We start from the raw sequence: 12069 nt of genomic DNA, 5'->3' as shown, positions 1-12069 counted from the left end.
TAGAGAGAGAAAGAGAGCGAGCGAGCGATACAGAGCGCTTGGGGGGTGAAATTGTAAACCCTTTTTGCCCACGAAGCTGCTGCTGCTGCCGCTACAAAACGGTAAATTGAAACACAGCTGTTTTGTGCAAAGGTGCTGCCAACCTGCTGCAAAAGGCCGCCAAAATTTGAATTGCAGAAAATTGGGAATTTAATTTGATTTATTTTTAATTATTTCTGCTTCCATTTTCAATTTTTTGTGGATCCAATATTGAACAAAAATTTAAAATTAATTTAATTTATTTTAATTTATTTTTAATTATTTGTGCTTCTATTTTCAATTTATTGGTGGATCCAATGATGAACAAAAATTTAAAATTATGCAAAGTCTGCAATGAATTTGTTGGTTTTCATTGCAGCTTGTGGTTCTCGTCGCTGCCAGCCCTCCAGCCCGCTATTCAACGCCAATAATGTAAACTAATGTAAGTAACTGTACCTATTTAAACCCGTAAAGACAATTATATAATGCCTGCTCTTGGCAAAAGGTGCCGCCACACAACTTGCCTTTATGTCGCATCTGTAGTTAGGGGTCTGTAAGTCTATGTCTGCCAGGGGCCATGCTCCAATTTGTTGTCCTCCACATTGACGATGTCCCCCAGGCGGACAGGACTCTTGACCTTCTGCAGGAATTGAATGCGCGGAAAAGAGAGCAGCTCCACGCGAACTTCAGTTAGAGCACCACGCGCCCCAATGCGCCCCAAGATCTTTATGACGCGTCCTTTAGCTGGGATCGCCTCCATGATAGGATTACTCGTATAATACTCGTATAATAATCGACAAACAACAGTGGGAGAGAGTTACGTTACAATGACATTTAGTGTGTGGATTTCTAGATTTAATTCTGAACACTTTCAAACTTTCCCCTGAGCAGAACATCCCTCATGATCGTTGCCAGTTCTTCGTTCTTCTGGGCGCGCATCTCATCGATGAGGGACTCCTTGAAGCCCGGATCCTTTGCCGGATCCGGGGGCGCCTGTTGCAGCTGCTTCTCCAGCTGCAGTTGGGGCACAGCCACCCCGAAGGTGGCCCCAATGCGTTCCACACTCTGCACAGCCGTGTCGCCGATGCGGGACCAGCTGTCGGTGCCAAACCAAATGGACAGCGGCTCATTGTGGTCTGTGACATGCGAGCGAAACGGATGGCTGGGCGAGCCGAAACCCATATGGCTGATGGTGTCCCGCAGCACCTTCGAGAGCTTCGGCACCTTCTGCGAGTAGAAGAGCAACGCGCCACCAATGTGATGGGCCATGGAGCGCAGGCAGCGGCAGATGGCCTTCTTTAGGGACGGATCCAGAGTCATGAACAGATCGTATTTCCCACCCACAATCACCACGGGAAAGGGCAGTGGCTCCAGCGTGCCCAGATCCTCCTTATTCTGCTGTCCCACTCGCTCCAGGGTTCGTTGTTCCAGCGTTTCCCTCAGCTGCGGTGTCATTCGTGCCAGCAGCTCTTGAGATGTGTCTCTCAGCCCCTTGTAGGCGCACTCTAGATCCGTCCAGAAGCGCTGCGGCTGCGACAGATCCACCATTATGAACACTGCTAGCTGCTGCAGGCCGTGTGTGCGCAACGGCACCTCCAGCAACTGATCGGCATTGTCCAGCGATCCCAACTCCCACACGTTCATGACTTGGGGCGATCGGCCACTGCCAATGCGGCGACCAAAGCTGTACTCCAAGGCCAAAGTGGGACGCGTTGTGTGCTCTTCCCGATCGAAGAATTTATTGATGGCTGTGGATTTTCCCTGCAGAAAAGTTTATTTTATATTTTCCATTTGCTCAAGAGGCGTCCATTCCCCCTCCGCTCACCACACATTTACTGCCCAGCACCAGCAATGTCCTCTCCTTGGGCGCTGAGCTGGCCTCCAGCTGCCGCAGTCGCTGCTGTTCCTCTGCCAGTCGACCGGCAATGTCCTGGATGCTGGGCGTGGCATTATCGCCGCCTTCGGTGCTTTTTTCAAACATTCGCAGTAGACGTTTGTGCCAAGTGTGAAGGATTTGCGGCAAGCGCATTGCATGGCAAGAAAATTACTAAAAGAAATTCTTCGTTTTGTTTTGGTCATTTTTTTTTTTTAATTTACCGTTGTCCTGGCAACAAATGCATTGATCTGGCAACGCCACAAGGCCAATGCGTGCCGTTGTGAATGGCAAAATAACCGTTAGGATTTTCCAAAGGGGAATTTGCAATATTTTAAAGTTGAAATTAAAGTGGAAATCCTTTCATGGATTGCAAACATGATTGCCCCACTTTTGAATTGATTATTAACTAATTTTAATTTAAATATTTTTTTAATTTTTAATCATAAGCCCTCCCTTTGCTTCCCGTCCAACTTTAATCTTAATTATTACAAAAAGTGCAAAATCCTTTCTGCGTTTACGGGCGGAACATAAAAATTCATGCGTGGATTAAGGATTACGGAGTACAGATTAAGACACGATAAAACAAGGATAACGTAGAAATATAGGTTGGCGGGGGTATGGGAACACGGGGATCCATGGGTATAACAAACAATGTGTGTGTGTGTGTGTGTGTGTGTGTGTGTAGGTAGGTTAGATGCCTTAGATGGGAATACTTCAGTAGAGCCAAATGTCCTCGAGGATGCCATTGTCGAGCTGTGGGGCCGGCAGTGCCTTCAGCGTGCGCAACGTCTCCATGTAGAAGGTGAGCTCTGAGGTGACGACGCCATGCTGCGGCCCCCCATTGTTGTTGATATTCAGCTTGAGGAGCTGCTCTCTCAGGCGATCCTTGAAGTTGCGATGCATCACGCCGTAGATCTCGTGGATTTGCGCCTCGGGCAGCACACCCGCAATGGCCTCGTGCAGCTTCACCAGATGCCGCGAGATGTGGCGAAAGGTCTGCGAGGGAATGGGCGGACGGGCCTCCCACGCCTCCAGCTGCGCGGCCACGCGCTCCGACACAATGCCGTGGATCTTGTTCTCGATCTCCTTGATGTGGCCCTGGTAGTCGCGTTCGATGGCCTCGTAGCCGCTCATCGCATGGAAGTGCTCCTTGAGCCGTGGCAGCAGCCACAGCACCAGCTGCAGAGCGCGCGATACCAACGCCAGATTGGTGCTGGTGATGGTCTTTAGTCCCGCCACCCGCATGGCGCCCGCTCCGATGATCAGTTGACAGCTGCGCGAGTTGAAGCAGCGCAGCAGATCCACCACGTTGCGCGCATGATAGCTGGCAAGGAGCGGCAGACGCTGGGCACTGCCCCCGTACTCGTACAGCATTTGGATGAGCATCAGCGAGGCACTGACCAAGGCATACGGCTGCTTGCCCTCCAACAGCAGCACGGGATTGCCTCCTCCGCCTACTCCGCCGTTGCTGATGAGCGTACCCTCGGGCTTGGCGTAGTCCCCCGCGGACATGCGTTCAATGATGCGCTGGAATTCGTGCGGTATGTCCACCTGGCGCCATCGCTCCTGGTCGAGAAGCAGCGACAGTTTGTGCTTGTGCTCGGAATGGAATCGCTGGGCGTAGCGGGAGGCCTGCACCTTGAGTGCGAGCTGCAGTGGCACGCTGGCCACGCCACAAATGCTCTTGGTCGTTTCGCTGAACTGCTCCACGATGTCCGACAGCTGGGAGAGCTCCTGCTCGCTGGCCGAACTCCGCTCAAGGCTCTGGGGCGAGACGATGTTGGCACAGCGCTCGTGGCAGTAGTGGCAGACGGCCTGCAGCAGCAACTGCAGCTGGGAGCGCAGCTGCTCGTGGTGGCCGGCACTGAGAAAGGCCTCCGAATCGATCAGATTGACGGTGTCCTGGGCCCCAACGGCGGCATCGGCCGTCTGCTGCATGATGCCCACCACAGCCTTGATCCGCTCCAGAATGGAGGTCAATGCCTGACTGGAACGCTGCAGCAGGGCGATCCACTCGGGAAGGGTCAGCTCCAGGGCCTGTTCGCCGGCGCCCGTCAGGCTGATCTCCTGGTCGCTGTCGCTGCGCGCGAGCACTTCGATGAGCAGCTGCTTGATGATGGCTCGAATGGTGGCGATGGCCTCCTGCTGATACGACTGCACAAAGGAGAAGTTCTGCTTGCGCAGCAGCCCCATCACAATGGCCACCAGCTTGTCCTCCTCCGCGCACACGCTGTCCGTCTCCAGCAGGCCCTCGGGCGTGAGCGGTCGGTTGAGGTCGGAGGCGGCATACCGCTCGAATTCCGTGGTCAGCATCTTGTCAATGAGCTTCTCCATCTCGCTGAGCTGCATGGGCAGATGCTTGAAGCAGTGCACGCCCAACAGCTCCGCCGAGAGTATCTCCTGCGTTGTGCCAATCAGGTCCAAGGCGGCCACATAGTCCTGTGTGCCGAGCAGCAGCTGCAGCATGGGCTGCGTCTTGTGCACCGTGGCCATCAATCGGAGCTTGTCGAGCGTTAAATTGTAGTGCTGGCGCCGCTTCGCATAGCGCAGCACCCTAAAGCTATCCACCACGGAGCTGTTGTGCAGCTGGGCGAGGGCCGAACGCAGCTGCCGCACCTGCTCGGCCGCCTGCTCCATCTCCGCGAGGATGGCATGCTGCGTGGTCATGGCATGGAAGAAGGCGGCGGATTTCTGTGACACCTGCTGGGCTATCTTCACCTCCACAACGTCCAGATACTGACTGAGCTGCTCCTGCAGCTGCCGTCCCGTCTGCTGGTGCGTGGCAGGACTCGACTCTGAGGATTGCATGAGGTCGGGAAAGACCTGCTTGAAGGTGGGCGCATGATGCAGCTGCAGCTGCGACTTGAGGAATATATCCGGCACGGAACTCAAATGCGTGGGACTTCCAATGGCTGCTCCCGTGCCATTCTCCTGCGGAATGTCCCGCTCCAGCTCCAGCTGCTGCTGCCGTCGCTCGTGCCAGCGATAGCGCTTCCCAATGCTGCCCAAATACACCGCAAAGTCCGCATGTGTAATGTCCGGCAGCCTCGTGGATGCTGCGACATGGCTGCGCTCCACAAACTGCTCGCCCCACTTTTTCGTAAACAGATTGCTCTGCTTGCCACGCGACGGATCGTTGAGGACGGCCGGCAGATTCTGGGCAGCCGAATAGACGCCCCACTCGGGCGGCATCTCGCGGGTGAGCTGATTCACGTGATACTTGGCCACATGCGCATCGTAGTCCCGATCCGAGACGCCGTCCAGCGGCAGTGAGGCACACACTCCGTTGAAGCCATAGCGGCACACAAAAGAGCCGCCCTCTCGCGTGCAATGTCGAGTACGCAGGTGACTAAAAATTGGACGTGGCAAGGGGAATTACTCATCCAAATCAGTTGTACATTCAACCGACGGCTGGATACGCACCTGACAAACTCCGGTATGCTCTTGAAATGCTCTCTGGTGCAGTAGTAGCAGCTCTGCCAGCTCAGTCCACCTGTGCTGCTGGCTGTGGAGAGCTTTCTGCTCCCCTGCTGCCCTGTCTCAGCATCTCCCTGGGTTCGCGTTGTGGCCATAACACATGCTTTGTGCTCCCAAATAGCTCGCCGTATGGTCGGTTGCTGTTGCTGCTGGCTGCTGCTGCTGTTGCTGTTGCTTCCTCCACCGCCGCTCAATCGTTGACGTGTTATGTCAATGTTTGCTTTCTGCCTGTTTCGTGCCGTCCATTAATGCCAAATGTTGCATTTTGTGCCCTGTCCCTTGGCTCCACTCTCATTGGCTATAAACGGCTGCTGGCCCTGGCATATTTATCGTTGATTTTCAGTGGTTTAATTGCGGCTGCAGTTCCCTTCCCTTAATTGAGCAATTTGTAAATGGAACAATATTTTGATGACGTACTGCAGTGTTGGAAAGCGCAGCGGGGTGGCAAGTGACAGCTCTACGTTCAGGCGTACACGTTCAGCCGTGCATGATAGAGTATGATGGATTATGGGTGTATTGTTATTGATAGATTGCAAAATATCAATACTTTTTATTTATTTTATTATTAAATATTAGAAATATTTGCAAGTTTAATAGCACTGATTTTATATTAAATTTGTTGCTTAAAATGTGACTCAAGTATCTGCTATCGTTCGATAGTTTTAGTTTTTTACTATTTAATATTTTTTTATTTATTGTTTATTATTTATTATTTTATTTTATTTGCAAAAAGTATTATATATATTTAATATGTTTCTTAAAATGTGACGAAAAGGTATCCGAATAGGTATCTGCAATCGTCCGATAGTTCTATTTGGCAGAGCTGAGCCATTTCAGAATGGAACTAGAGATCGGGTGCGGTTTAAGGAATTACTTTTGCCGCATTGATTGGACCGAGAAGACGTTGAAATTTGAGCAGACTAAAATAAAAAAATATTATAAAAAACATGCGTGTACTTTTTGCCCAAATAATAACTGAACATAAAAGTTATTTTTAGCAGTGAAATAAAAGTAATAAAGGTTATCAGTTCTCTCATAATCTAGTGAAAAAATAGCCGTGGAACATTTTTTTTGAATATATCGTATTTCTGTGCAACACAAAACCATTTCCGTGTATAGTACGCCCTGGCACGTGTGTAGTACGCCGCTTGCCGACAGACACTCGTTTTACAGCACTGTTCGCTGCTGGTGGCTGAAATTTGCAGCCTGTAGGTTGTGCCGGCTTTTTAAATCCGCGAGCCAACAAGTAAAATATAGAAAACAAAGAAAATAATACGTTTGGCTTGGCTGAAACGTAGCCATGCGATTGGCACGCCTTTGGGTCATGGGATTCACGTGGCTGATACTCGCATTTTGGCTGCTGCTGTTCTTCTGCTGGGACATCTTCGAGCAGTGGGACACCGTGAAATCCTCGGATCCCATTGAGGTGCTGTGGTGGCCGCAGTTCAGCTTTCAATACGAAGAGCTGCGACTATGCGGTGCCTACGAGTGCTACTTTACCACCAACCGTTTGCGCTTGCCCCGAGTGCGGGTTAGTCCACGAATAATCGCCACATTCGCTGGCTGCTGTGATACGCAGGGACAGGACAGGAAGAGAGTTTCATTATCCATCACTTTTTTCCAGGCTGTTCTCTTCTATGGCACGACGCTAACCACTGCGGACTATCCCCTGCCACGCAGCCCCCACCAAGTGTGGGCTCTGCTGCACGAGGAATCGCCCAAGAATGTGCCCTACATGGCCTTTGATGAGTTCCTGCAGCACTTCAACTATACATCCACCTTTAGCCGGTACAGCGATCTGCCGCTGACGACCCAGTGGCTGCCCAGTGCCCATGATCTCACCTCGATGGACTACGTAATGTCGTTTGATTTCAAGTCGTCGAATGTGAATGGGCCCTCGCCATCGGTGGTGTTCCTGCAGAGCGACTGCAACACCATGTCCGGCCGCGAGGACTATGTGCAGGAGCTGATGCGCCACATCAATGTGGACTCGTTTGGCAGTTGCCTGCGCAACAAAGATCTGCCCCAGAGGCAAGTAAATTTTGTTAACAAAGGAGGCTGCCTGCCGCTGCTGCCATTTCCACATTTTCCACACACACACACACATTCTCTGTCGTCTCTGTCGGAGTCGTACACAAAAACCTTAAAATATTCGAAAAACAATTTATTTGCTGCAACTAAAACGAAATGGCACCTTATAAGCGGCAGCCCAACCAGAAGCCGCCACCAAACATGCAGCAGCCGAAGCCTGGGAAGGCATCGGAGGGGACGGAGACCAAGATCTGTTGCCGCGACTGCTGGATTCGGATGTTCAACGAATTGCCGGGCACATCTGCAGCCGCCAAGGAGCAGGTTTCGACTGATTCGACTGAAGCAATTAAAGCTTCAAGTTCGCTCTCTAGCGTGCAGCTGCAGGAGGTGCAGCGGCATGCAGAGTGTCCCGAAACCATTGCCGAAGTGCACGCTGAACCGCGGCGCCAGGATAGCCAACAGGAAATGCGATATGTGATATGCGAGCAGAGTGTCGTGCATTGCCAAGAGGCAGAGAGTACCGAAAATCTAACCATTACCGAAGTGCACTCTGAACCGCGGCTCCAGGATACCTACGAGTCGATCCTTGATCGTTTCATAAGCGAGCGAAGGGCCCACAAGTCGGAAACAGCTGACTGGACACAGTCCTTTGGAATGCAGACCATGGCATCCAACTCGTATGAATGCCTTGATAGGAATGAGTATGGCGAGCGTCCAGTGAAGCGTCGTCGCATAGAGCGAACGCACGAGTGCCAGGGCAAGGACTGCAAGGAATGCCTGAAACTGAGGACAAGTGAAGACATTTTAAAGAAAGATTAATCAGTTAAAAAACCCACACAAAAACCCCCCCACACAGATATTTTCTCTCAAAATTAATTCCAGTTTCAAATTGTTTAAACAAAATTCATTTCGTTTCGTTGATTGTTTGCAGACTGCAAAATGATTATCTGAACAATCTGTATTCACCGGAAATGCTGCGCTTTCTAGCCAACTACAAATTCATGATTGCCATTGAGAATGCCGTCTGCGAGGATTACATTACCGAAAAGTTCTGGCGTCCCTTGGTAATTGGCGTCATACCCATTTACTTTGGTTCGCCCAGCATTAAAGTGAGTGGCTTGGAGCTCATACGAGCGTTCCATTAATCGATTCTGTATATTTTCCACCGTCAGGACTGGCAGCCACAAAATAAGTCTGCCATATTTGTCGATGATTTTCCCAATGCCGCCGCCTTGGGCCAGTATCTGATGGCATTGTCGGAGAACAAGACCGAATACAATTCGTATCGGGGCCACAAACTGAATCGCAGCCATCCGATACAAAACAAACGGTTGATCCGCGATTTGTTAACGCGTCCCACTGACATGACGGACATCTCGGCTGGACGTTCGGTCACCCGAGTGTTCGAGTGTGCCGTTTGCAAATATCTAAACACCTATCGGCCCAACGGCATCAAGCGGGCGAATGTGCGCCACTACAACTGTCCACTGCGGCCGATCCATGTGCCGCTGGAGGGCAGGAAGCGGCCGAAATACGCGGACGACTGGCGTTCGACCAATGAAGTGGGCCAGTGCCAGGCCACCATCCTGGACAGCTACCTACGCTCGAATGTGGCCTACAGCGAGGCGGACTTTGATGCGGAATTCAACCGCAGGCTGAATCACAATCTTTGTGCGGCTGTGCCAACATTGACACAAACATGAGGATATTTCTCTTGTCGTGACTTTGAAAATTGTTCAAAAAATATCTTTGGTTAAATATAGAAAAATGTCTGAAGACTTTAAGCATTAGCTTTAAGATTATCGAATATCGAATATCTAACGTGATAAAACTAACAATAAATAATTGAAGCATCCAAGATGCTGCAAGTATCTATGGATCTCTGTATCTGTACTCTACACTCTACACTTTAATGTTATGTCGATTTAATTATTTTATTGTTTAATTAATTAAATGTTAATTCATTTTTTTGTTTGTTCTCCATACTAATGTTAATTTGTCATCGGAAGACGAAGCAAAGACATTTGATTCCCCTTCACGTTGTCCGTACTGCTGCCAGTCCAATGTGGCAGCTTCTTCCTGCTCCTCCTGCACCTGCACCTTCTGTAGATCCTCTTCATGCTCCGCCTGCTGCTTTGGTTGCTCTTCTTCCTTGTGCTTATTTTGCTGCTCGTCGACCATCCCTTTGAAGGCTTCTTCCTCCTGCTGCTGCAGAGCTGCTTCCTCCTTCAGCTTTGCCTGTTCGGCCTGCTGCTGCTTCTCCAGAGGGAGACTGCCTGGCTTTGCCTTCCCTGCGTACTGGGCATTCGGAGTGCGGCCCAGGCGTTGCATCTCCCTGATGACCACCGTCTTGTACGAGGGCAGAGCGTAGCTACTGTCGGTGTCGGAGTCAGAGCTCAGCAGCTCGGAGTCACTGTCGGAGTCGGAGCAATCACTAAGCACTATGTTATTCGCCACGTACTCGGCCTTTTGGGTGACCTTTCGCTTCTTTTGGGGCACGGGCGCGGTCGGCTTGCAGGCGGGCCTTGCTTTCGGTTTGCCACTCTTGCGCTTGGCTGCCGGTTTCTTTGGCGTCTTGCGGGTCTGCGTGCGGGTCACGGGTCCACGTCGCTTTGGGGCCTCATTGCCTGCTTTGATCACAATGCCATCGCAGTGCGTGCAGCGCAGGCGTTCTGCCTGCAGATCCTCCTCATACCCCTCCTCGTCGGCGATGCTGCGCCCTTGATTTTGCATCGATTTTGGCTTACAAATTGGGCGCCGCGCTGCCACCAGATTGAGTGTGCGGTACGGCCAGCTGCTGCGTGGAATCAGCCGTGCCCCCGTGCTCTTGCATGTGACCTCCACCTCCCAACCCTCCTCGCTGGGGGCCTGCTCATTAATCTGCCAATAGTTCTCATGGCCCGGGGTACGCGAGTCGCTTAAAGTGGAATCTTTGCTCTTCTTAGCGATGATCTTGCCACAGGTAAGGCACAGCGGTGCCTCGCCTGGCTTACGCCTGCGTTGTGACATTTTTTACAATTTTTGTTTTTTTTTTTTGCAGTTACGAATATTTTTTTTATTTTAAATATTTCGTAGAAAATGGAATTTGTGTTGTTACTTCAAGTGGAACTTGTGTGGGAATGTGGAAATGTTGGCAATGTTGTGCCTACATTTTGGACGGCCTGCTTTGTGCTGGAAAAAAAATTCCAATTCGGGTATTTCTTGCTACCAAGTCAAAGCCTGTACCGACCGAGAAGTGCTGCTGCATGTCTAAAGGAAATATTCAATGATTTACGCTTCCAAATAATAATTTAATTTTCGCTCAACTAACAAAATGTTTTTTTATGCTTTGTTTTTTATAACGAGCTCTGCTCGCTGGCGTTCTACATCTGCCAGTGCATCGTGGGCATCACTTCCTTGAGCTGTCCCATATTGACCAGCCACATGCTGCCGTTCTTCATCATTTCGATGGCCTTGATCATCTGGCTGGCCGCCTCCTCGGGCATTTGGCGCTTGGCGCTCTCGATGGCCTCCACCATCGACTCGGAGTGATGCCAGGTGACATTGTCGCGCAGATTGGCCATCATTTCGGTGCTGGTCAGACCCGGACACATGGCCATGAACATGACGCCAGTCTTCTGGTAGATAACCTTGTCGCCCATCGAGCGAGTGAAGCCGAGTACGCCGTGCTTGGCGGCGGCATACACAGCAAAGGCGGGTGCTGGCTCCAGGCCGTAGACAGAGGCGAGATTGATCACCATGCCGCCCATGCCCATCTGGGTCTTGTCCATATAGGGCAGCGCCATCATAGTCATCATTATCATGCCAGTCTGCGCGAAAGGCAACCAAAATTAGACGGGGGAAAGCATTTTATTTACTCTCTCTCTCTCCATTCGCTTACCAGATTTATGCCCATTGTCGTCTCCACATCCTTGTCGAGCAGCACATCCTCGCCGTTGATCAGGACATCAATGTGTCCCATCATCTGGCCCATTTTCAGCATTGTCTGCTCCATGGACAGCTTGTCCATGAGATTCATTTGCATGAAAACCACCTTGACGGCGGGATTCTCGGCCTGCAGCTTCTTCATCATCTCCACATTCTCCATGCGATGCATAATGCCGATCATCTTGATCTTCTTCTGCATCAGCTGCATCATCATCTGCCAGCCAATGCCCGTGAAGCTGCCAGCATAGACCACATTCTTGCCCGTCCAGTCGAACATTTTTCAAAATTTGAATTTAGTTTTTAGCGGATTACAGTGGAGTAGAGAATGGCAGGACTCGGAGCGAGTGTTGTGTCTGACTGGGCAACAGAACTGCTGGCTGCTCTTATATAGGTGGGCCGTAATGGGCCAGCGCCCATCCAGATGTCCAACAGCAAAGCGTCGCCTCTGCAGAGAGCGAGCGAGCGAGCGAGCGAGCGAGAGATTATTTTGTTTGTTTTTTTGGCGAAATGCAATCTATGTGCCTATGGCAACGGCGGCCAGGGGGTCAGCGTGGTTAAAGATCCCTGCAGTTATTGATACCCCAATTGGGGTGACGTCTCTCTCTCGCTCTCTCGAGGGTCCAGCTGTTGCCACTTGCCGCCAGATAAGATCGCTATCGGGCTTTGAGGGCGTTGCCGTTGCCTTACCACCTGACAGACAATGTATTTATTTATTGTGTGCCAATTATTATTATTTTTTT

General features: G+C 50.9%; 5 protein-coding genes across 5 annotated transcripts; 1 reads left to right on the top strand and 4 right to left on the bottom strand.

The window, feature by feature from the left end:
• Positions 1-290: 290 nt before the first annotated feature.
• Positions 291-846, bottom strand: LOC111081505 (40S ribosomal protein S28). The gene is made up of 2 exons (XM_041592365.1): positions 543-846; positions 291-474 (listed from the first exon to the last, which is right to left on the bottom strand). The coding sequence occupies exon 1, from the start codon at positions 776-778 to the stop codon at positions 578-580; it is 201 nt and encodes a 66-aa protein (XP_041448299.1). The 5' UTR covers positions 779-846; the 3' UTR covers positions 291-474; positions 543-577.
• LOC111081504 (cytoplasmic dynein 2 light intermediate chain 1) lies at positions 777-2207 on the bottom strand. Its single transcript, XM_022377583.2, has 2 exons — positions 1844-2207; positions 777-1779 (listed from the first exon to the last, which is right to left on the bottom strand). The coding sequence occupies exons 1-2, from the start codon at positions 2045-2047 to the stop codon at positions 874-876; spliced, it is 1110 nt and encodes a 369-aa protein (XP_022233275.2). The 5' UTR covers positions 2048-2207; the 3' UTR covers positions 777-873.
• Positions 2208-2309: 102 nt separating this feature from the next.
• On the bottom strand, positions 2310-5814 carry LOC111075348 (vacuolar protein sorting-associated protein 54). Its single transcript, XM_022368556.2, has 2 exons — positions 5318-5814; positions 2310-5243 (listed from the first exon to the last, which is right to left on the bottom strand). Exons 1-2 carry the CDS (start codon positions 5464-5466, stop codon positions 2609-2611), a joined length of 2784 nt encoding a protein of 927 aa, XP_022224248.2. The 5' UTR covers positions 5467-5814; the 3' UTR covers positions 2310-2608.
• Positions 5815-6538: 724 nt separating this feature from the next.
• LOC111075328 (alpha-(1,3)-fucosyltransferase B) lies at positions 6539-9300 on the top strand. Its single transcript, XM_022368531.2, has 4 exons — positions 6539-6902; positions 6996-7402; positions 8334-8511; positions 8575-9300. The coding sequence occupies exons 1-4, from the start codon at positions 6672-6674 to the stop codon at positions 9103-9105; spliced, it is 1347 nt and encodes a 448-aa protein (XP_022224223.2). The 5' UTR covers positions 6539-6671; the 3' UTR covers positions 9106-9300.
• A 1371-nt stretch (positions 9301-10671) lies between these two features.
• Positions 10672-11698, bottom strand: LOC111075329 (fat body protein 2). Its single transcript, XM_022368532.2, has 2 exons — positions 11283-11698; positions 10672-11211 (listed from the first exon to the last, which is right to left on the bottom strand). The coding sequence occupies exons 1-2, from the start codon at positions 11604-11606 to the stop codon at positions 10765-10767; spliced, it is 771 nt and encodes a 256-aa protein (XP_022224224.2). The 5' UTR covers positions 11607-11698; the 3' UTR covers positions 10672-10764.
• Positions 11699-12069: the final 371 nt, after the last annotated feature.

The sequence above is a fragment of the Drosophila obscura genome, unplaced genomic scaffold (assembly GCF_018151105.1).
Source record: "Drosophila obscura isolate BZ-5 IFL unplaced genomic scaffold, ASM1815110v1 contig_179, whole genome shotgun sequence".
Lineage (NCBI taxonomy): Eukaryota > Metazoa > Arthropoda > Insecta > Diptera > Drosophilidae > Drosophila > Drosophila obscura.
Note: the sequence above shows the minus strand (reverse complement) of the source record. Positions and strands in the feature narration are given on the sequence as shown.

Bases quoted from the DNA above. Each gene is read 5' to 3' on its own strand.
- LOC111081504 (XM_022377583.2), bottom strand. From the start codon at position 2,047: ATGCGCTTGCCGCAAATCCTTCACACTTGGCACAAACGTCTACTGCGA. The intron at 1,780-1,843 runs GTGAGCGGAGGG...ACTTTTCTGCAG, and splicing joins TGCTGGGCAGTAAATGTGTG to GGAAAATCCACAGCCATCAA.
- LOC111075328 (XM_022368531.2), top strand. From the start codon at position 6,672: ATGCGATTGGCACGCCTTTGGGTCATGGGATTCACGTGGCTGATACTC. The intron at 6,903-6,995 runs GTTAGTCCACGA...ACTTTTTTCCAG, and splicing joins TGCGCTTGCCCCGAGTGCGG to GCTGTTCTCTTCTATGGCAC. The intron at 7,403-8,333 runs GCAAGTAAATTT...GATTGTTTGCAG, and splicing joins AACAAAGATCTGCCCCAGAG to ACTGCAAAATGATTATCTGA.
- LOC111075348 (XM_022368556.2), bottom strand. From the start codon at position 5,466: ATGGCCACAACGCGAACCCAGGGAGATGCTGAGACAGGGCAGCAGGGG. The intron at 5,244-5,317 runs GTGCGTATCCAG...TCCAATTTTTAG, and splicing joins AGCATACCGGAGTTTGTCAG to TCACCTGCGTACTCGACATT.
- LOC111075329 (XM_022368532.2), bottom strand. From the start codon at position 11,606: ATGTTCGACTGGACGGGCAAGAATGTGGTCTATGCTGGCAGCTTCACG. The intron at 11,212-11,282 runs GTAAGCGAATGG...CCTTTCGCGCAG, and splicing joins CGACAATGGGCATAAATCTG to ACTGGCATGATAATGATGAC.
- LOC111081505 (XM_041592365.1), bottom strand. From the start codon at position 778: ATGGAGGCGATCCCAGCTAAAGGACGCGTCATAAAGATCTTGGGGCGC.